At 45.3% G+C, this 21174-nt stretch overlaps 12 protein-coding genes across 12 annotated transcripts; 7 read left to right on the forward strand and 5 right to left on the reverse strand.

Annotated features, from left to right (window-relative positions):
* Positions 1–38: 38 nt before the first annotated feature.
* Positions 39–7302, reverse strand: LOC111062535. The gene is made up of 4 exons (XM_039429330.1): positions 6853–7302; positions 4892–5288; positions 3357–3599; positions 39–598 (listed from the first exon to the last, which is right to left on the reverse strand). The coding sequence occupies exons 1-4, from the start codon at positions 7260–7262 to the stop codon at positions 134–136; spliced, it is 1515 nt and encodes a 504-aa protein (XP_039285264.1). The 5' UTR covers positions 7263–7302; the 3' UTR covers positions 39–133.
* Positions 1929–4167, forward strand: LOC111043348 (late histone H1-like). Its single transcript, XM_022328265.2, has one exon. It carries the CDS (start codon positions 3295–3297, stop codon positions 4069–4071), a length of 777 nt encoding a protein of 258 aa, XP_022183957.1. The 5' UTR covers positions 1929–3294; the 3' UTR covers positions 4072–4167.
* Positions 3870–5331, reverse strand: LOC111062353 (histone H2A). Its single transcript, XM_022350049.2, has one exon. It carries the CDS (start codon positions 5258–5260, stop codon positions 4886–4888), a length of 375 nt encoding a protein of 124 aa, XP_022205741.1. The 5' UTR covers positions 5261–5331; the 3' UTR covers positions 3870–4885.
* LOC111062355 (histone H2B) lies at positions 5489–6038 on the forward strand. Its single transcript, XM_022350051.2, has one exon. The coding sequence runs from the start codon at positions 5550–5552 to the stop codon at positions 5919–5921; it is 372 nt and encodes a 123-aa protein (XP_022205743.1). The 5' UTR covers positions 5489–5549; the 3' UTR covers positions 5922–6038.
* On the forward strand, positions 7302–7960 carry LOC111052615 (histone H4). The gene has a single exon (XM_039429657.1). It carries the CDS (start codon positions 7547–7549, stop codon positions 7856–7858), a length of 312 nt encoding a protein of 103 aa, XP_039285591.1. The 5' UTR covers positions 7302–7546; the 3' UTR covers positions 7859–7960.
* Positions 7961–8594: 634 nt separating this feature from the next.
* On the forward strand, positions 8595–10770 carry LOC120351683 (late histone H1-like). The gene has a single exon (XM_039429646.1). It carries the CDS (start codon positions 9898–9900, stop codon positions 10672–10674), a length of 777 nt encoding a protein of 258 aa, XP_039285580.1. The 5' UTR covers positions 8595–9897; the 3' UTR covers positions 10675–10770.
* LOC111052606 (histone H2A) lies at positions 10473–11934 on the reverse strand. The gene has a single exon (XM_039429649.1). It carries the CDS (start codon positions 11861–11863, stop codon positions 11489–11491), a length of 375 nt encoding a protein of 124 aa, XP_039285583.1. The 5' UTR covers positions 11864–11934; the 3' UTR covers positions 10473–11488.
* Positions 11935–12089: 155 nt separating this feature from the next.
* On the forward strand, positions 12090–12639 carry LOC111052612 (histone H2B). Its single transcript, XM_022339348.2, has one exon. It carries the CDS (start codon positions 12153–12155, stop codon positions 12522–12524), a length of 372 nt encoding a protein of 123 aa, XP_022195040.1. The 5' UTR covers positions 12090–12152; the 3' UTR covers positions 12525–12639.
* A 718-nt stretch (positions 12640–13357) lies between these two features.
* On the reverse strand, positions 13358–19885 carry LOC111062787. Its single transcript, XM_039429331.1, has 4 exons — positions 19414–19885; positions 17451–17847; positions 15916–16158; positions 13358–13911 (listed from the first exon to the last, which is right to left on the reverse strand). Exons 1-4 carry the CDS (start codon positions 19821–19823, stop codon positions 13453–13455), a joined length of 1509 nt encoding a protein of 502 aa, XP_039285265.1. The 5' UTR covers positions 19824–19885; the 3' UTR covers positions 13358–13452.
* Positions 14939–16726, forward strand: LOC120351684 (late histone H1-like). Its single transcript, XM_039429647.1, has one exon. It carries the CDS (start codon positions 15854–15856, stop codon positions 16628–16630), a length of 777 nt encoding a protein of 258 aa, XP_039285581.1. The 5' UTR covers positions 14939–15853; the 3' UTR covers positions 16631–16726.
* On the reverse strand, positions 16429–17875 carry LOC111052595 (histone H2A). Its single transcript, XM_022339330.2, has one exon. The coding sequence runs from the start codon at positions 17817–17819 to the stop codon at positions 17445–17447; it is 375 nt and encodes a 124-aa protein (XP_022195022.1). The 5' UTR covers positions 17820–17875; the 3' UTR covers positions 16429–17444.
* On the forward strand, positions 18048–18597 carry LOC111063799 (histone H2B). Its single transcript, XM_022351479.2, has one exon. The coding sequence runs from the start codon at positions 18109–18111 to the stop codon at positions 18478–18480; it is 372 nt and encodes a 123-aa protein (XP_022207171.2). The 5' UTR covers positions 18048–18108; the 3' UTR covers positions 18481–18597.
* Positions 19886–21174: the final 1289 nt, after the last annotated feature.

A 21174-nucleotide genomic window follows, 5' to 3' on the forward strand; every position in this document is an offset into this window, starting at 1 on the left:
AGTAGCAGATTTTCATCCAATGTGAAAAATTTATCATCTACTGGCCCTGAAAAGGGCCGTTGTTGGTGTGAGTGCGCGTTGCATTGCACAGCACCAGCAGCCAATAACATGATATAGCCGCGTGTGTTGTCGTCTAAGCACGTTCTCCACGAATACGCCTGGCCAACTGAATGTCTTTCGGCATGATAGTCACTCTCTTGGCGTGGATAGCGCACAGGTTGGTGTCTTCAAACAGGCCAACCAAGTAGGCTTCGCTTGCCTCCTGCAGAGCCATAACAGCCGAGCTCTGGAAACGCAGGTCAGTCTTGAAGTCCTGTGCGATCTCACGAACAAGGCGCTGGAACGGCAGCTTACGAATAAGCAGTTCAGTGCTCTTCTGGTAGCGACGAATTTCTCGCAGAGCCACTGTGCCAGGCCTGTAACGATGCGGCTTCTTCACACCACCGGTGGCCGGAGCACTCTTGCGGGCAGCTTTCGTTGCCAACTGCTTCCTGGGCGCCTTACCGCCGGTCGATTTCCTTGCTGTCTGCTTGGTACGAGCCATTGTACTGCTTGCTTGCTTGCTTGCTTGCTGCTGCTGCTGCTGCTGCTGCTGCTGCTGCTGCTGCTGCTGCTGCTGCTGCTGCTGCTGCTGCTGCTGCTGCTGCTGCTGCTGCTGCTGCTACTACTACGTAAGCCTATGTCAGTTCAGAAAATTTTCTCGGCACCACTATTTATAGCAAAATTTGAGACCAACTGCCTGTCTATTGGTCGACAATTTGTGACCAATTGCAGTGCTGATGAATGCTGGCCTACCATTGGCGGCTGGCTGTCGGCCAATCAAATGTCATCACTAGGGTATAAATAAAGGCACATTTTCCGCAAAATTTGTCAGTTTCACTCGACTACTAGCAGCAGCAACATGACTGGTCGCGGCAAAGGAGGAAAAGGTCTGGGAAAAGGAGGCGCCAAGCGGCACAGGAAGGTGTTGAGAGACAACATCCAAGGTATCACCAAGCCGGCCATTCGTCGTCTGGCTCGCCGAGGCGGAGTGAAGCGTATCTCGGGTCTCATCTACGAAGAGACACGCGGTGTGCTGAAGGTATTCCTGGAGAACGTGATTCGTGACGCTGTCACCTACACAGAGCACGCCAAACGCAAGACTGTCACCGCTATGGATGTAGTCTACGCGTTGAAACGTCAGGGACGTACACTGTACGGATTCGGAGGTTAAGCAAGCCAGCCAGCACAACACACTATTGGACTGCTGCCGCGCACGCGTCTTCACCATTCACGCTTTACTCCACTACAGCAAAAAGGCCCTTTTCAGGGCCGCCAAAACCACTACAGCAAAAAGGCCCTTTTCAGGGCCGCCAAAACACTTTTCAAACCTTCAGTCTCGACTAGTCTGTTGCAACTAATATTTGTAAATAATAATATTATTATTGTGTAAGAAGAGTGTTTGTTGATGACTTTTGATTAACTATGTTAACAATTATGTTGTCCTCCTATAAAACCTCCATCTACACACTCTGCACTCATGATGTTTGTAGTCGAATTCTTGTCATTACTAATTTGAAGTTTTTTTTTTTTTTTCATATTAATGCTACTTGAAATTTTTTTTTTCAATGATCATACAATAATATCATAATAACGTTTTACAGTAGAAACATAAACTATTTTTTGGACATTTTATTAATTTATCAAAATTTGGGCCAAGCCTGTTGTTCCTTCCTAATCATATTTATATGATTTGTGATTCTGTCCACAAATAGATAAATATATTTGTTTGGATAGAGAGAGAGAGAGAGAGAGAGAGAGTGAGAGAGAGAGAGAGAGAGAGAGAGAGAGAGAGAGAGAGAATGAGAGTGAGTGAGTGATAGCACCAGATGTTAGTCAGTGATTGTGAGTCAGACACAAATAACAACAGCCAAATAGCCTATTGAAATACTGTGAACATGAACAAAATAAATGCCACCAATTACATTTGTTTTTTTTTTTTCATTTATTCAATTTTTCCATCATTGATAATACAGCATAATGTGAGTGAATTGATAGATTGAGTAATAGACAGATACAACAAATAACAACAGCCTATTTAAATTTTGTGAAAATGATTTGTAAGGAAATTCACTTCTATTTGCTTGTTTTTGTGTGTGAGCGTGCGCCAGCCATTAAAACTCAATATTCTAGCAAATAGAGGCAACAACGATTGTCATTGGCTAGCCAGCTGACTGTTCATTTTATGGCGCCAAATTCAAATGTGTTTTTACTTGATAGTGAACTGATTATGCACAACCAGCTATCTATACTGGCTTTTCTATTGTTATTATCAATGCGTCTACACTGCATACCCTTTCTACATACAATGTGAGCATAGAATCAACAATAAATGTGCAATAAGTACAGATTTTATTATAAAATGACATTCACTCTGCCCGACAACGGCTGTGGATAGGCAACCCGCCACACAGCGCGGGAGCAAGTCTACAAGAAAAGCGGCGTTTTTCACATTACAGACATGGTTTTTCACACTGAATTCAATCAAAATTGACTGCTAACCATACCACAAATGTTCTGTATAATTTACAAGCTATTCAAATAAATAGGAAAGTTTTCACTGCATATTCTGTGTCCTGCATTCAATATCTTGCTTATTTTGTGGACACAACATGCACACTGAGCCCAGTTAAACTGGTGAAAATGACTTTTTCAACTTTTCTTCAATTTTAATTGGATAAACATTATTCTATTACACTCAGAAGTCGACTGGATGTTCAATAGTATACATTCAGTTACAATTACATGCATATTTGTATGATTTTCCAACAGAAAAGTGTCTTACTTGTGTACTGTACTAGTGTGTTTGGCTGTGTATTACCTGTGGTCAGCTTTTCGGCTATTATCTAGTTCCAGACCAATAAAAGTGTACAATATTATTGCATGTGTGGATGCGTACTGACATGCTCTAACAGACTCAATAGTATTTTTGTGAATTTCTTTGCACACAATTGATGGATAGTCGATCAAGTGTTGCAGTGTACCGAGTTCGGCCGGGTATGGGAGTGTTTGAACGACTTTTTCAATAGAAAATCACTAATAATTACCATATAAACCTATTCAGTTGTCTAGAGAATAGTGTGAGCAATCCAACAATACGATTTGCAGCTTTGTAGCACGAGCGATTGCAAAGTTATAAGCAAAAGAGTGCCGGCCAACAAGCACGAATTTCTGCTGAACTATCACAATTTTGGCTTGCCACCGCTGCAGCTTCCATATCGGTCCGTACAAGTCTATATAGGTCGGTTGTTTTCAATGAATCTCGAAGCTATTGAAAGCAAGTTAGCATCAGCAGCAGCGATACCACTACTGTCTACTCTACTACTCAACAACAAGATGTCAGCCGAGACAGCAACCAGTCCAGCGGCAACGGTCCCAGCCGCGTCCACACCGGCCAAGGCGAAGAAGGCGGCCGCATCGAAAGCAGCAGCCAGCTCCAAGAAGCCGCGTGCCAAGCCAGCACACCCGCCAACCGGCGAAATGGTGAACGCTGCTATTGCCGGACTCAAGGAGCGTGGTGGCTCGTCACTGCAGGCGATCAAGAAGTACATTGCTGCCAACTACAAGGCCGACGCAGAGAAGCTGGCGCCGTTCATCAAGAAGTACCTGAAGACAGCCGTCGCATCGGGAGCTCTCACCCAGCCGAAAGGCAAGGGTGCCGCCGGCTCGTTCAAGATCTCGGTGAAGGAAGCAGCCAAGGGTGCTGCCCCGAAGCCGGCTAGTGCCAAGCCGAAGTCAGCTCAGCCAAAGAAGAAGAAGCCCACTGCTGCCGGAGCAAAGCCGAAGAAGGCCGTTGCCTCGGCTACAAAGAGCAAGGCAACGTCTGCTGCCGCCGGTGAGAAGAAGAAGGCCGCAGCTAGCAAGCCAGCCGCCGCGAAGAAGAGCAGTGCTGCTGCTTCGGCAGCCAAGTCCAAGTCTCCTAAGGCGAAAAAGGTCACCAAGCCGCCTACCAAGAAGCCCAAGTCGCCGAAGCCGAAGAAGGCAGCCGTCGCCAAGAAACCAAAGAAGGCTACTGTCACTAAGAAGAAGTAAATTCTTCTACGGACCTACCACACACCAGCCAGCCGAGGGGCCTGCCGCTGTCGTCGCAAGCACTTCACATAAAAACGGCTCTTTTCAGGGCCTCCACTTGCCTTTTATTTTCAATCATCATAAGATATAGTATGATATCAGCAGTACTGAACCACAAAGGCCCTTTTCAGGGCCACCAACACATTTTCAGTAACAGAGAATATTGTTAGTTCCTGATGGGTATAATCCAATCGGTGAACAGTAAGAAGTTGGACATGTGTGTATAAATTGATTATATTTAGTTGGAGTTGTGAGAGTAGAAGAAGATGAACGTGTGCGTTTGACGAGTTAGTAGTGCAAAAGCCTCTTTTCAGGGCCACTGGATGATATTTTTCTATTTCACATCTGCTTCACAACTGTAGCAAGTGACAGAGAACAATAATATTGTTGTTTTGATGGAAGGTGTGAGAGAGTACATTTTCTTCTCCTCATCTCAAAAATCGGTTAGCACACTGACATTCTTCTCTATTCTAGACACGCAAAAGTAAATTAAATTGTTTCATTGAACTTGATCATTAAGTGTGCCAGTGGCCCTGAAAAGGGCCAACTAATTTCTAATTTGTGTATATTAGAGGGTGACGACAGACAGACAGACAACCTATGTGAGAGAATAAAGCCGATATGTCTAGGAGACAGACAGTAACCACTATAGTGACAAACATTGATATAATATAATAATTGAAAAATAAATGTATTGCTGGCCCTGAAAAGGGCCTTTGTGGTTCAACACCAAGAGTCGAATGCGCGCGAGCGCGCAGTAGCAAGGCAAGCAGACTTAAGCCTTCTTCTCGGTCTTTTTCGGCAAGAGGACAGCCTGGATGTTGGGCAGGACACCACCCTGTGCGATTGTTACGCCGGACAACAGCTTGTTCAGCTCCTCGTCGTTCCTGATTGCCAGTTGCAAGTGACGCGGAATGATACGAGTCTTCTTGTTGTCACGGGCGGCGTTGCCAGCCAACTCCAACACTTCAGCGGCCAGGTACTCCATGACAGCGGCCAGATAGACGGGAGCACCAGCACCAACACGCTCGGCGTAGTTGCCTTTGCGAAGCAGACGATGGATACGACCGACTGGGAACTGGAGTCCGGCACGGGATGAGCGAGACTTTGCCTTTCCCTTCACTTTTCCGCCTTTGCCTCTGCCTGACATGATGCTGGTTGTGGTTTGTTGATCGGTGCTGTAGAAACGATGGAATAAGAATGAAAATCTGTTGCAAATCGGCACCTATATATAGGCAATGTGTGGCACGAATTTCGACCAATTAGAGTAGACGTGACATGATTGGTAGCAATCATAGCCAATAGTTGAATACAAGCATTCTATTGGTCGACAATGTTTCCACACAAAGTCAATAAATAAAGCAGCACTAGAGAAATTTGAACACACTCGTGGACTAGCAGCCCTATTGAGCAGATCTCGTCTAGCAGCAAGCAGCAGTATGCCACCCAAGACAAGCGGTAAAGCAGCGAAGAAGGCCGGCAAGGCGCAGAAGAACATTGCCAAGGGAGACAAGAAGAAGAAACGCAAGAGGAAGGAGAGCTATGCCGTGTACATCTACAAGGTGCTGAAGCAAGTTCACCCAGACACTGGTATCTCGTCCAAGGCGATGTCGATCATGAACAGCTTTGTCAACGACATTTTCGAGCGCATCGCGGCCGAGGCAAGCCGACTGGCTCACTACAACAAACGTTCAACCATCACCAGCCGGGAGATCCAGACCGCTGTGCGTCTTCTGCTGCCCGGTGAACTGGCCAAGCACGCAGTCAGTGAAGGAACCAAGGCTGTCACCAAGTACACCAGCTCCAAGTAGAGAGTTTGTGTGTGTGTGCGCGCGCGCTCGCCGCCGACTAGCATGCCACCACAACATCCGCTTAACAACAACAAGTGTACCGCATACAAGCGTCAACGGCCCTTTTCAGGGCCAATAGCTGTTTGATTTTCAAAATGAAAATAATATATGATTTTATTCATTTGCTACCGTCGTCACTCGCCTCACAAGTGTGATGACTATGCTATTACATTGATTGATACACTGTGTGTAACAGTAGTGACAGTGTCTCTTCTGAGTTTGAAGTAGAGATGAATATTAGTCTGATATAGCTAGTTGGCTCTTTTCAGGGCCACTCGCACGTTTCCACAAATTTTCAACAACAAACAATTTTCACATGAGTGGTGAAAGTTTTCTTTTCACTTGTTGCGTCAAACATGAAGAAGCCTACAAAGCCTACTGGCAAAAATAATCAATGTTCATGTTTGATCAGTTGAAAATAATACAACAATATTCTTTTTAAAAATTTTTGTCTCAGTGGCCCTGAAAAGAGCCTTGGTCTTCAAACAGTGTGTATGAAAAAACAGCACCAACCAACTAAAATTGAGTGGTTGCACCAGCAATAGAGAGAAAAATGGGAAACAGCTTTCTGAACGATATCCCGACATAATAATAAATTGATAATAGTGTTTCAGTGGCCCCAAAAAGGGCCAGCATTTTCTAGAGACACAAACACAAGAGAAGAAGCATTATGATTGATAGTGTGAAGGGAAGAAGAGTGCATCAGACTACAGACTCTAGAGCAAATCAAATCCATTATTAGGTTTTGAGAAGCAAGCAGTAGCAGATTTTCATCCAATGTGAAAAATTTATCATCTACTGGCCCTGAAAAGGGCCGTTGTTGGTGTGAGTGCGCGTTGCATTGCACAGCACCAGCAGCCAATAACATGATATAGCCGCGTGTGTTGTCGTCTAAGCACGTTCTCCACGAATACGCCTGGCCAACTGAATGTCTTTCGGCATGATAGTCACTCTCTTGGCGTGGATAGCGCACAGGTTGGTGTCTTCAAACAGGCCAACCAAGTAGGCTTCGCTTGCCTCCTGCAGAGCCATAACAGCCGAGCTCTGGAAACGCAGGTCAGTCTTGAAGTCCTGTGCGATCTCACGAACAAGGCGCTGGAACGGCAGCTTACGAATAAGCAGTTCAGTGCTCTTCTGGTAGCGACGAATTTCTCGCAGAGCCACTGTGCCAGGCCTGTAACGATGCGGCTTCTTCACACCACCGGTGGCCGGAGCACTCTTGCGGGCAGCTTTCGTTGCCAACTGCTTCCTGGGCGCCTTACCGCCGGTCGATTTCCTTGCTGTCTGCTTGGTACGAGCCATTGTACTGCTTGCTTGCTTGCTTGCTGCTGCTGCTGCTGCTGCTGCTACTACTACGTAAGCCTATGTCAGTTCAGAAAATTTTCTCGGCACCACTATTTATAGCAAAATTTGAGACCAACTGCCTGTCTATTGGTCGACAATTTGTGACCAATTGCAGTGCTGATGAATGCTGGCCTACCATTGGCGGCTGGCTGTCGGCCAATCAAATGTCATCACTAGGGTATAAATAAAGGCACATTTTCCGCAAAATTTGTCAGTTTCACTCGACTACTAGCAGCAGCAACATGACTGGTCGCGGCAAAGGAGGAAAAGGTCTGGGAAAAGGAGGCGCCAAGCGGCACAGGAAGGTGTTGAGAGACAACATCCAAGGTATCACCAAGCCGGCCATTCGTCGTCTGGCTCGCCGAGGCGGAGTGAAGCGTATCTCGGGTCTCATCTACGAAGAGACACGCGGTGTGCTGAAGGTATTCCTGGAGAACGTGATTCGTGACGCTGTCACCTACACAGAGCACGCCAAACGCAAGACTGTCACCGCTATGGATGTAGTCTACGCGTTGAAACGTCAGGGACGTACACTGTACGGATTCGGAGGTTAAGCAAGCCAGCCAGCACAACACACTATTGGACTGCTGCCGCGCACGCGTCTTCACCATTCACGCTTTACTCCACTACAGCAAAAAGGCCCTTTTCAGGGCCGCCAAAACACTTTTCAAACCTTCAGTCTCGACTAGTCTGTTGCAACTAATATTTGTAAATAATAATATTATTATTGTGTAAGAAGAGTGTTTGTTGATGACTTTTGATTAACTATGTTAACAATTATGTTGTCCTCCTATAAAACCTCCATCTACACACTCTGCACTCATGATGTTTGTAGTCGAATTCTTGTCATTACTAATTTGAAGTTTTTTTTTTTTTCATATTAATGCTACTTGAAATTTTTTTTTTCAATGATCATACAATAATATCATAATAACGTTTTACAGTAGAAACATAAACTATTTTTTGGACATTTTATTAATTTATCAAAATTTGGGCCAAGCCTGTTGTTCCTTCCTAATCATATTTATATGATTTGTGATTCTGTCCACAAATAGATAAATATATTTGTTTGGATAGAGAGAGAGAGAGAGAGAGAGAGTGAGAGAGAGAGAGAGAGAGAGAGAGAGAGAGAGAGAGAGAATGAGAGTGAGTGAGTGATAGCACCAGATGTTAGTCAGTGATTGTGAGTCAGACACAAATAACAACAGCCAAATAGCCTATTGAAATACTGTGAACATGAACAAAATAAATGCCACCAATTACATTTGTTTTTTTTTTTTCATTTATTCAATTTTTCCATCATTGATAATACAGCATAATGTGAGTGAATTGATAGATTGAGTAATAGACAGATACAACAAATAACAACAGCCTATTTAAATTTTGTGAAAATGATTTGTAAGGAAATTCACTTCTATTTGCTTGTTTTTGTGTGTGAGCGTGCGCCAGCCATTAAAACTCAATATTCTAGCAAATAGAGGCAACAACGATTGTCATTGGCTAGCCAGCTGACTGTTCATTTTATGGCGCCAAATTCAAATGTGTTTTTACTTGATAGTGAACTGATTATGCACAACCAGCTATCTATACTGGCTTTTCTATTGTTATTATCAATGCGTCTACACTGCATACCCTTTCTACATACAATGTGAGCATAGAATCAACAATAAATGTGCAATAAGTACAGATTTTATTATAAAATGACATTCACTCTGCCCGACAACGGCTGTGGATAGGCAACCCGCCACACAGCGCGGGAGCAAGTCTACAAGAAAAGCGGCGTTTTTCACATTACAGACATGGTTTTTCACACTGAATTCAATCAAAATTGACTGCTAACCATACCACAAATGTTCTGTATAATTTACAAGCTATTCAAATAAATAGGAAAGTTTTCACTGCATATTCTGTGTCCTGCATTCAATATCTTGCTTATTTTGTGGACACAACATGCACACTGAGCCCAGTTAAACTGGTGAAAATGACTTTTTCAACTTTTCTTCAATTTTAATTGGATAAACATTATTCTATTACACTCAGAAGTCGACTGGATGTTCAATAGTATACATTCAGTTACAATTACATGCATATTTGTATGATTTTCCAACAGAAAAGTGTCTTACTTGTGTACTGTACTAGTGTGTTTGGCTGTGTATTACCTGTGGTCAGCTTTTCGGCTATTATCTAGTTCCAGACCAATAAAAGTGTACAATATTATTGCATGTGTGGATGCGTACTGACATGCTCTAACAGACTCAATAGTATTTTTGTGAATTTCTTTGCACACAATTGATGGATAGTCGATCAAGTGTTGCAGTGTACCGAGTTCGGCCGGGTATGGGAGTGTTTGAACGACTTTTTCAATAGAAAATCACTAATAATTACCATATAAACCTATTCAGTTGTCTAGAGAATAGTGTGAGCAATCCAACAATACGATTTGCAGCTTTGTAGCACGAGCGATTGCAAAGTTATAAGCAAAAGAGTGCCGGCCAACAAGCACGAATTTCTGCTGAACTATCACAATTTTGGCTTGCCACCGCTGCAGCTTCCATATCGGTCCGTACAAGTCTATATAGGTCGGTTGTTTTCAATGAATCTCGAAGCTATTGAAAGCAAGTTAGCATCAGCAGCAGCGATACCACTACTGTCTACTCTACTACTCAACAACAAGATGTCAGCCGAGACAGCAACCAGTCCAGCGGCAACGGTCCCAGCCGCGTCCACACCGGCCAAGGCGAAGAAGGCGGCCGCATCGAAAGCAGCAGCCAGCTCCAAGAAGCCGCGTGCCAAGCCAGCACACCCGCCAACCGGCGAAATGGTGAACGCTGCTATTGCCGGACTCAAGGAGCGTGGTGGCTCGTCACTGCAGGCGATCAAGAAGTACATTGCTGCCAACTACAAGGCCGACGCAGAGAAGCTGGCGCCGTTCATCAAGAAGTACCTGAAGACAGCCGTCGCATCGGGAGCTCTCACCCAGCCGAAAGGCAAGGGTGCCGCCGGCTCGTTCAAGATCTCGGTGAAGGAAGCAGCCAAGGGTGCTGCCCCGAAGCCGGCTAGTGCCAAGCCGAAGTCAGCTCAGCCAAAGAAGAAGAAGCCCACTGCTGCCGGAGCAAAGCCGAAGAAGGCCGTTGCCTCGGCTACAAAGAGCAAGGCAACGTCTGCTGCCGCCGGTGAGAAGAAGAAGGCCGCAGCTAGCAAGCCAGCCGCCGCGAAGAAGAGCAGTGCTGCTGCTTCGGCAGCCAAGTCCAAGTCTCCTAAGGCGAAAAAGGTCACCAAGCCGCCTACCAAGAAGCCCAAGTCGCCGAAGCCGAAGAAGGCAGCCGTCGCCAAGAAACCAAAGAAGGCTACTGTCACTAAGAAGAAGTAAATTCTTCTACGGACCTACCACACACCAGCCAGCCGAGGGGCCTGCCGCTGTCGTCGCAAGCACTTCACATAAAAACGGCTCTTTTCAGGGCCTCCACTTGCCTTTTATTTTCAATCATCATAAGATATAGTATGATATCAGCAGTACTGAACCACAAAGGCCCTTTTCAGGGCCACCAACACATTTTCAGTAACAGAGAATATTGTTAGTTCCTGATGGGTATAATCCAATCGGTGAACAGTAAGAAGTTGGACATGTGTGTATAAATTGATTATATTTAGTTGGAGTTGTGAGAGTAGAAGAAGATGAACGTGTGCGTTTGACGAGTTAGTAGTGCAAAAGCCTCTTTTCAGGGCCACTGGATGATATTTTTCTATTTCACATCTGCTTCACAACTGTAGCAAGTGACAGAGAACAATAATATTGTTGTTTTGATGGAAGGTGTGAGAGAGTACATTTTCTTCTCCTCATCTCAAAAATCGGTTAGCACACTGACATTCTTCTCTATTCTAGACACGCAAAAGTAAATTAAATTGTTTCATTGAACTTGATCATTAAGTGTGCCAGTGGCCCTGAAAAGGGCCAACTAATTTCTAATTTGTGTATATTAGAGGGTGACGACAGACAGACAGACAACCTATGTGAGAGAATAAAGCCGATATGTCTAGGAGACAGACAGTAACCACTATAGTGACAAACATTGATATAATATAATAATTGAAAAATAAATGTATTGCTGGCCCTGAAAAGGGCCTTTGTGGTTCAACACCAAGAGTCGAATGCGCGCGAGCGCGCAGTAGCAAGGCAAGCAGACTTAAGCCTTCTTCTCGGTCTTTTTCGGCAAGAGGACAGCCTGGATGTTGGGCAGGACACCACCCTGTGCGATTGTTACGCCGGACAACAGCTTGTTCAGCTCCTCGTCGTTCCTGATTGCCAGTTGCAAGTGACGCGGAATGATACGAGTCTTCTTGTTGTCACGGGCGGCGTTGCCAGCCAACTCCAACACTTCAGCGGCCAGGTACTCCATGACAGCGGCCAGATAGACGGGAGCACCAGCACCAACACGCTCGGCGTAGTTGCCTTTGCGAAGCAGACGATGGATACGACCGACTGGGAACTGGAGTCCGGCACGGGATGAGCGAGACTTTGCCTTTCCCTTCACTTTTCCGCCTTTGCCTCTGCCTGACATGATGCTGGTTGTGGTTTGTTGATCGGTGCTGTAGAAACGATGGAATAAGAATGAAAATCTGTTGCAAATCGGCACCTATATATAGGCAATGTGTGGCACGAATTTCGACCAATTAGAGTAGACGTGACATGATTGGTAGCAATCATAGCCAATAGTTGAATACAAGCATTCTATTGGTCGACAATGTTTCCACACAAAGTCAATAAATAAAGCAGCACTAGAGAAATTTGAACACACTCGTGGACTAGCAGCCCTATTGAGCAGATCTCGTCTAGCAGCAAGCAGCAGTATGCCACCCAAGACAAGCGGTAAAGCAGCGAAGAAGGCCGGCAAGGCGCAGAAGAACATTGCCAAGGGAGACAAGAAGAAGAAACGCAAGAGGAAGGAGAGCTATGCCGTGTACATCTACAAGGTGCTGAAGCAAGTTCACCCAGACACTGGTATCTCGTCCAAGGCGATGTCGATCATGAACAGCTTTGTCAACGACATTTTCGAGCGCATCGCGGCCGAGGCAAGCCGACTGGCTCACTACAACAAACGTTCAACCATCACCAGCCGGGAGATCCAGACCGCTGTGCGTCTTCTGCTGCCCGGTGAACTGGCCAAGCACGCAGTCAGTGAAGGAACCAAGGCTGTCACCAAGTACACCAGCTCCAAGTAGAGAGTTTGTGTGTGTGTGTGCGCGCTCGCCGCCGACTAGCATGCCACCACAACATCCGCTTAACAACAACAAGTGTACCGCATACAAGCGTCAACGGCCCTTTTCAGGGCCAATAGCTGTTTGATTTTCAAAATGAAAATAATATGATTTTATTCATTTGCTACCGTCGTCACTCGCCTCACAAGTGTGATGACTATGCTATTACATTGATTGATACACTGTGTGTAACAGTAGTGACAGTGTCTCTTCTGAGTTTGAAGTAGAGATGAATATTAGTCTGATATAGCTAGTTGGCTCTTTTCAGGGCCACTCGCACGTTTCCACAAATTTTCAACAACAAACAATTTTCACATGAGTGGTGAAAGTTTTCTTTTCACTTGTTGCGTCAAACATGAAGAAGCCTACAAAGCCTACTGGCAAAAATAATCAATGTTCATGTTTGATCAGTTGAAAATAATACAACAATATTCTTTTTAAAAATTTTTGTCTCAGTGGCCCTGAAAAGAGCCTTGGTCTTCAAACAGTGTGTATGAAAAAACAGCACCAACCAACTAAAATTGAGTGGTTGCACCAGCAATAGAGAGAAAAATGGGAAACAGCTTTCTGAACGATATCCCGACATAATAATAAATTGATAATAGTGTTTCAGTGGCCCCAAAAAGGGCCAGCATTTTCTAGAGACACAAACACAAGAGAAGAAGCATTATGATTGATAGTGTGAAGGGAAGAAGAGTGCATCAGACTACAGACTCTAGAGCAAATCAAATCCATTATTAGGTTTTGAGAAGCAAGCAGTAGCAGATTTTCATCCAATGTGAAAAATTTATCATCTACTGGCCCTGAAAAGGGCCGTTGTTGGTGTGAGTGCGCGTTGCATTGCACAGCACCAGCAGCCAATAACATGATATAGCCGCGCGTGTGTTGTCGTCTAAGCACGTTCTCCACGAATACGCCTGGCCAACTGAATGTCTTTCGGCATGATAGTCACTCTCTTGGCGTGGATAGCGCACAGGTTGGTGTCTTCAAACAGGCCAACCAAGTAGGCTTCGCTTGCCTCCTGCAGAGCCATAACAGCCGAGCTCTGGAAACGCAGGTCAGTCTTGAAGTCCTGTGCGATCTCACGAACAAGGCGCTGGAACGGCAGCTTACGAATAAGCAGTTCAGTGCTCTTCTGGTAGCGACGAATTTCTCGCAGAGCCACTGTGCCAGGCCTGTAACGATGCGGCTTCTTCACACCACCGGTGGCCGGAGCACTCTTGCGGGCAGCTTTCGTTGCCAACTGCTTCCTGGGCGCCTTACCGCCGGTCGATTTCCTTGCTGTCTGCTTGGTACGAGCCATTGTACTGCTTGCTTGCTTGCTTGCTTGCTGCTGCTGCTGCTGCTGCTGCTACTACTACGTAAGCCTATGTCAGTTCAGAAAATTTTCTCGGCACCACTATTTATAGCAAAATTTGAGACCAACTGCCTGTCTATTGGTCGACAATTTGTGACCAATTGCAGTGCTGATGAATGCTGGCCTACCATTGGCGGCTGGCTGTCGGCCAATCAAATGTCATCACTAGGGTATAAATAAAGGCACATTTTCCGCAAAATTTGTCAGTTTCACTCGACTACTAGCAGCAGCAACATGACTGGTCGCGGCAAAGGAGGAAAAGGTCTGGGAAAAGGAGGCGCCAAGCGGCACAGGAAGGTGTTGAGAGACAACATCCAAGGTATCACCAAGCCGGCCATTCGTCGTCTGGCTCGCCGAGGCGGAGTGAAGCGTATCTCGGGTCTCATCTACGAAGAGACACGCGGTGTGCTGAAGGTATTCCTGGAGAACGTGATTCGTGACGCTGTCACCTACACAGAGCACGCCAAACGCAAGACTGTCACCGCTATGGATGTAGTCTACGCGTTGAAACGTCAGGGACGTACACTGTACGGATTCGGAGGTTAAGCAAGCCAGCCAGCACAACACACTATTGGACTGCTGCCGCGCACGCGTCTTCACCATTCACGCTTTACTCCACTACAGCAAAAAGGCCCTTTTCAGGGCCGCCAAAACACTTTTCAAACCTTCAGTCTCGACTAGTCTGTTGCAACTAATATTTGTAAATAATAACAGCCTATTTAAATTTTGTGAAAATGATTTGTAAGGAAATTCACTTCTATTTGCTTGTTTTTGTGTGTGAGCGTGCGCCAGCCATTAAAACTCAATATTCTAGCAAATAGAGGCAACAACGATTGTCATTGGCTAGCCAGCTGACTGTTCATTTTATGGCGCCAAATTCAAATGTGTTTTTACTTGATAGTGAACTGATTATGCACAACCAGCTATCTATACTGGCTTTTCTATTGTTATTATCAATGCGTCTACACTGCATACCCTTTCTACATACAATGTGAGCATAGAATCAACAATAAATGTGCAATAAGTACAGATTTTATTATAAAATGACATTCACTCTGCCCGACAACGGCTGTGGATAGGCAACCCGCCACACAGCGCGGGAGCAAGTCTACAAGAAAAGCGGCGTTTTTCACATTACAGACATGGTTTTTCACACTGAATTCAATCAAAATTGACTGCTAACCATACCACAAATGTTCTGTATAATTTACAAGCTATTCAAATAAATAGGAAAGTTTTCACTGCATATTCTGTGTCCTGCATTCAATATCTTGCTTATTTTGTGGACACAACATGCACACTGAGCCCAGTTAAACTGGTGAAAATGACTTTTTCAACTTTTCTTCAATTTTAATTGGATAAACATTATTCTATTACACTCAGAAGTCGACTGGATGTTCAATAGTATACATTCAGTTACAATTACATGCATATTTGTATGATTTTCCAACAGAAAAGTGTCTTACTTGTGTACTGTACTAGTGTGTTTGGCTGTGTATTACCTGTGGTCAGCTTTTCGGCTATTATCTAGTTCCAGACCAATAAAAGTGTACAATATTATTGCATGTGTGGATGCGTACTGACATGCTCTAACAGACTCAATAGTATTTTTGTGAATTTCTTTGCACACAATTGATGGATAGTCGATCAAGTGTTGCAGTGTACCGAGTTCGGCCGGGTATGGGAGTGTTTGAACGACTTTTTCAATAGAAAATCACTAATAATTACCATATAAACCTATTCAGTTGTCTAGAGAATAGTGTGAGCAATCCAACAATACGATTTGCAGCTTTGTAGCACGAGCGATTGCAAAGTTATAAGCAAAAGAGTGCCGGCCAACAAGCACGAATTTCTGCTGAACTATCACAATTTTGGCTTGCCACCGCTGCAGCTTCCATATCGGTCCGTACAAGTCTATATAGGTCGGTTGTTTTCAATGAATCTCGAAGCTATTGAAAGCAAGTTAGCATCAGCAGCAGCGATACCACTACTGTCTACTCTACTACTCAACAACAAGATGTCAGCCGAGACAGCAACCAGTCCAGCGGCAACGGTCCCAGCCGCGTCCACACCGGCCAAGGCGAAGAAGGCGGCCGCATCGAAAGCAGCAGCCAGCTCCAAGAAGCCGCGTGCCAAGCCAGCACACCCGCCAACCGGCGAAATGGTGAACGCTGCTATTGCCGGACTCAAGGAGCGTGGTGGCTCGTCACTGCAGGCGATCAAGAAGTACATTGCTGCCAACTACAAGGCCGACGCAGAGAAGCTGGCGCCGTTCATCAAGAAGTACCTGAAGACAGCCGTCGCATCGGGAGCTCTCACCCAGCCGAAAGGCAAGGGTGCCGCCGGCTCGTTCAAGATCTCGGTGAAGGAAGCAGCCAAGGGTGCTGCCCCGAAGCCGGCTAGTGCCAAGCCGAAGTCAGCTCAGCCAAAGAAGAAGAAGCCCACTGCTGCCGGAGCAAAGCCGAAGAAGGCCGTTGCCTCGGCTACAAAGAGCAAGGCAACGTCTGCTGCCGCCGGTGAGAAGAAGAAGGCCGCAGCTAGCAAGCCAGCCGCCGCGAAGAAGAGCAGTGCTGCTGCTTCGGCAGCCAAGTCCAAGTCTCCTAAGGCGAAAAAGGTCACCAAGCCGCCTACCAAGAAGCCCAAGTCGCCGAAGCCGAAGAAGGCAGCCGTCGCCAAGAAACCAAAGAAGGCTACTGTCACTAAGAAGAAGTAAATTCTTCTACGGACCTACCACACACCAGCCAGCCGAGGGGCCTGCCGCTGTCGTCGCAAGCACTTCACATAAAAACGGCTCTTTTCAGGGCCTCCACTTGCCTTTTATTTTCAATCATCATAAGATATAGTATGATATCAGCAGTACTGAACCACAAAGGCCCTTTTCAGGGCCACCAACACATTTTCAGTAACAGAGAATATTGTTAGTTCCTGATGGGTATAATCCAATCGGTGAACAGTAAGAAGTTGGACATGTGTGTATAAATTGATTATATTTAGTTGGAGTTGTGAGAGTAGAAGAAGATGAACGTGTGCGTTTGACGAGTTAGTAGTGCAAAAGCCTCTTTTCAGGGCCACTGGATGATATTTTTCTATTTCACATCTGCTTCACAACTGTAGCAAGTGACAGAGAACAATAATATTGTTGTTTTGATGGAAGGTGTGAGAGAGTACATTTTCTTCTCCTCATCTCAAAAATCGGTTAGCACACTGACATTCTTCTCTATTCTAGACACGCAAAAGTAAATTAAATTGTTTCATTGAACTTGATCATTAAGTGTGCCAGTGGCCCTGAAAAGGGCCAACTAATTTCTAATTTGTGTATATTAGAGGGTGACGACAGACAGACAGACAACCTATGTGAGAGAATAAAGCCGATATGTCTAGGAGACAGACAGTAACCACTATAGTGACAAACATTGATATAATATAATAATTGAAAAATAAATGTATTGCTGGCCCTGAAAAGGGCCTTTGTGGTTCAACACCAAGAGTCGAATGCGCGCGAGCGCGCAGTAGCAAGGCAAGCAGACTTAAGCCTTCTTCTCGGTCTTTTTCGGCAAGAGGACAGCCTGGATGTTGGGCAGGACACCACCCTGTGCGATTGTTACGCCGGACAACAGCTTGTTCAGCTCCTCGTCGTTCCTGATTGCCAGTTGCAAGTGACGCGGAATGATACGAGTCTTCTTGTTGTCACGGGCGGCGTTGCCAGCCAACTCCAACACTTCAGCGGCCAGGTACTCCATGACAGCGGCCAGATAGACGGGAGCACCAGCACCAACACGCTCGGCGTAGTTGCCTTTGCGAAGCAGACGATGGATACGACCGACTGGGAACTGGAGTCCGGCACGGGATGAGCGAGACTTTGCCTTTCCCTTCACTTTTCCGCCTTTGCCTCTGCCTGACATGATGCTGGTTGTGGTTTGTTGATCGGTGCTGTAGAAACGATGGAATAAGAATGAAAATCTGTTGCAAATCGGCACCTATATATAGGCAATGTGTGGCACGAATTTCGACCAATTAGAGTAGACGTGACATGATTGGTAGCAATCATAGCCAATAGTTGAATACAAGCATTCTATTGGTCGACAATGTTTCCACACAAAGTCAATAAATAAAGCAGCACTAGAGAAATTTGAACACACTCGTGGACTAGCAGCCCTATTGAGCAGATCTCGTCTAGCAGCAAGCAGCAGTATGCCACCCAAGACAAGCGGTAAAGCAGCGAAGAAGGCCGGCAAGGCGCAGAAGAACATTGCCAAGGGAGACAAGAAGAAGAAACGCAAGAGGAAGGAGAGCTATGCCGTGTACATCTACAAGGTGCTGAAGCAAGTTCACCCAGACACTGGTATCTCGTCCAAGGCGATGTCGATCATGAACAGCTTTGTCAACGACATTTTCGAGCGCATCGCGGCCGAGGCAAGCCGACTGGCTCACTACAACAAACGTTCAACCATCACCAGCCGGGAGATCCAGACCGCTGTGCGTCTTCTGCTGCCCGGTGAACTGGCCAAGCACGCAGTCAGTGAAGGAACCAAGGCTGTCACCAAGTACACCAGCTCCAAGTAGAGAGTTTGTGTGTGTGTGCGCGCGCGCTCGCCGCCGACTAGCATGCCACCACAACATCCGCTTAACAACAACAAGTGTACCGCATACAAGCGTCAACGGCCCTTTTCAGGGCCAATAGCTGTTTGATTTTCAAAATGAAAATAATATATGATTTTATTCATTTGCTACCGTCGTCACTCGCCTCACAAGTGTGATGACTATGCTATTACATTGATTGATACACTGTGTGTAACAGTAGTGACAGTGTCTCTTCTGAGTTTGAAGTAGAGATGAATATTAGTCTGATATAGCTAGTTGGCTCTTTTCAGGGCCACTCGCACGTTTCCACAAATTTTCAACAACAAACAATTTTCACATGAGTGGTGAAAGTTTTCTTTTCACTTGTTGCGTCAAACATGAAGAAGCCTACAAAGCCTACTGGCAAAAATAATCAATGTTCATGTTTGATCAGTTGAAAATAATACAACAATATTCTTTTTAAAAATTTTTGTCTCAGTGGCCCTGAAAAGAGCCTTGGTCTTCAAACAGTGTGTATGAAAAAACAGCACCAACCAACTAAAATTGAGTGGTTGCACCAGCAATAGAGAGAAAAATGGGAAACAGCTTTCTGAACGATATCCCGACATAATAATAAATTGATAATAGTGTTTCAGTGGCCCCAAAAAGGGCCAGCATTTTCTAGAGACACAAACACAAGAGAAGAAGCATTATGATTGATAGTGTGAAGGGAAGAAGAGTGCATCAGACTACAGACTCTAGAGCAAATCAAATCCATTATTAGGTTTTGAGAAGCAAGCAGTAGCAGATTTTCATCCAATGTGAAAAATTTATCATCTACTGGCCCTGAAAAGGGCCGTTGTTGGTGTGAGTGCGCGTTGCATTGCACAGCACCAGCAGCCAATAACATGATATAGCCGCGCGTGTGTTGTCGTCTAAGCACGTTCTCCACGAATACGCCTGGCCAACTGAATGTCTTTCGGCATGATAGTCACTCTCTTGGCGTGGATAGCGCACAGGTTGGTGTCTTCAAACAGGCCAACCAAGTAGGCTTCGCTTGCCTCCTGCAGAGCCATAACAGCCGAGCTCTGGAAACGCAGGTCAGTCTTGAAGTCCTGTGCGATCTCACGAACAAGGCGCTGGAACGGCAGCTTACGAATAAGCAGTTCAGTGCTCTTCTGGTAGCGACGAATTTCTCGCAGAGCCACTGTGCCAGGCCTGTAACGATGCGGCTTCTTCACACCACCGGTGGCCGGAGCACTCTTGCGGGCAGCTTTCGTTGCCAACTGCTTCCTGGGCGCCTTACCGCCGGTCGATTTCCTTGCTGTCTGCTTGGTACGAGCCATTGTACTGCTTGCTTGCTTGCTTGCTTGCTGCTGCTGCTGCTGCTGCTACTACTACGTAAGCCTATGTCAGTTCAGAAAATTTTCTCGGCACCACTATTTATAGCAAAATTTGAGACCAACTGCCTGTCTATTGGTCGACAATTTGTGACCAATTGCAGTGCTGATGAATGCTGGCCTACCATTGGCGGCTGGCTGTCGGCCAATCAAATGTCATCACTAGGGTATAAATAAAGGCACATTTTCCGCAAAATTTGTCAGTTTCACTCGACTACTAGCAGCAGCAACATGACTGGTCGCGGCAAAGGAGGAAAAGGTCTGGGAAAAGGAGGCGCCAAGCGGCACAGGAAGGTGTTGAGAGACAACATCCAAGGTATCACCAAGCCGGCCATTCGTCGTCTGGCTCGCCGAGGCGGAGTGAAGCGTATCTCGGGTCTCATCTACGAAGAGACACGCGGTGTGCTGAAGGTATTCCTGGAGAACGTGATTCGTGACGCTGTCACCTACACAGAGCACGCCAAACGCAAGACTGTCACCGCTATGGATGTAGTCTACGCGTTGAAACGTCAGGGACGTACACTGTACGGATTCGGAGGTTAAGCAAGCCAGCCAGCACAACACACTATTGGACTGCTGCCGCGCACGCGTCTTCACCATTCACGCTTTACTCCACTACAGCAAAAAGGCCCTTTTCAGGGCCGCCAAAACACTTTTCAAACCTTCAGTCTCGACTAGTCTGTTGCAACTAATATTTGTAAATAATAATATTATTATTGTGTAAGAAGAGTGTTTGTTGATGACTTTTGATTAACTATGTTAACAATTATGTTGTCCTCCTATAAAACCTCCATCTACACACTCTGCACTCATGATGTTTGTAGTCGAATTCTTGTCATTACTAATTTGAAGTTTTTTTTTTTTTTCATATTAATGCTACTTGAAATTTTTTTTTTCAATGATCATACAATAATATCATAATAACGTTTTACAGTAGAAACATAAACTATTTTTTGGACATTTTATTAATTTATCAAAATTTGGGCCAAGCCTGTTGTTCCTTCCTAATCATATTTATATGATTTGTGATTCTGTCCACAAATAGATAAATATATTTGTTTGGATAGAGAGAGAGAGAGAGAGAGAGAGAGAGAGAGAGAGAGAGAGAGAGAGAGAGAGAGAGAGAGAATGAGAGTGAGTGAGTGATAGCACCAGATGTTAGTCAGTGATTGTGAGTCAGACACAAATAACAACAGCCAAATAGCCTATTGAAATACTGTGAACATGAACAAAATAAATGCCACCAATTACATTTGTTTTTTTTTTTTTCATTTATTCAATTTTTCCATCATTGATA

Source organism: Nilaparvata lugens, chromosome 5, assembly GCF_014356525.2.
Source record: "Nilaparvata lugens isolate BPH chromosome 5, ASM1435652v1, whole genome shotgun sequence".
Lineage (NCBI taxonomy): Eukaryota > Metazoa > Arthropoda > Insecta > Hemiptera > Delphacidae > Nilaparvata > Nilaparvata lugens.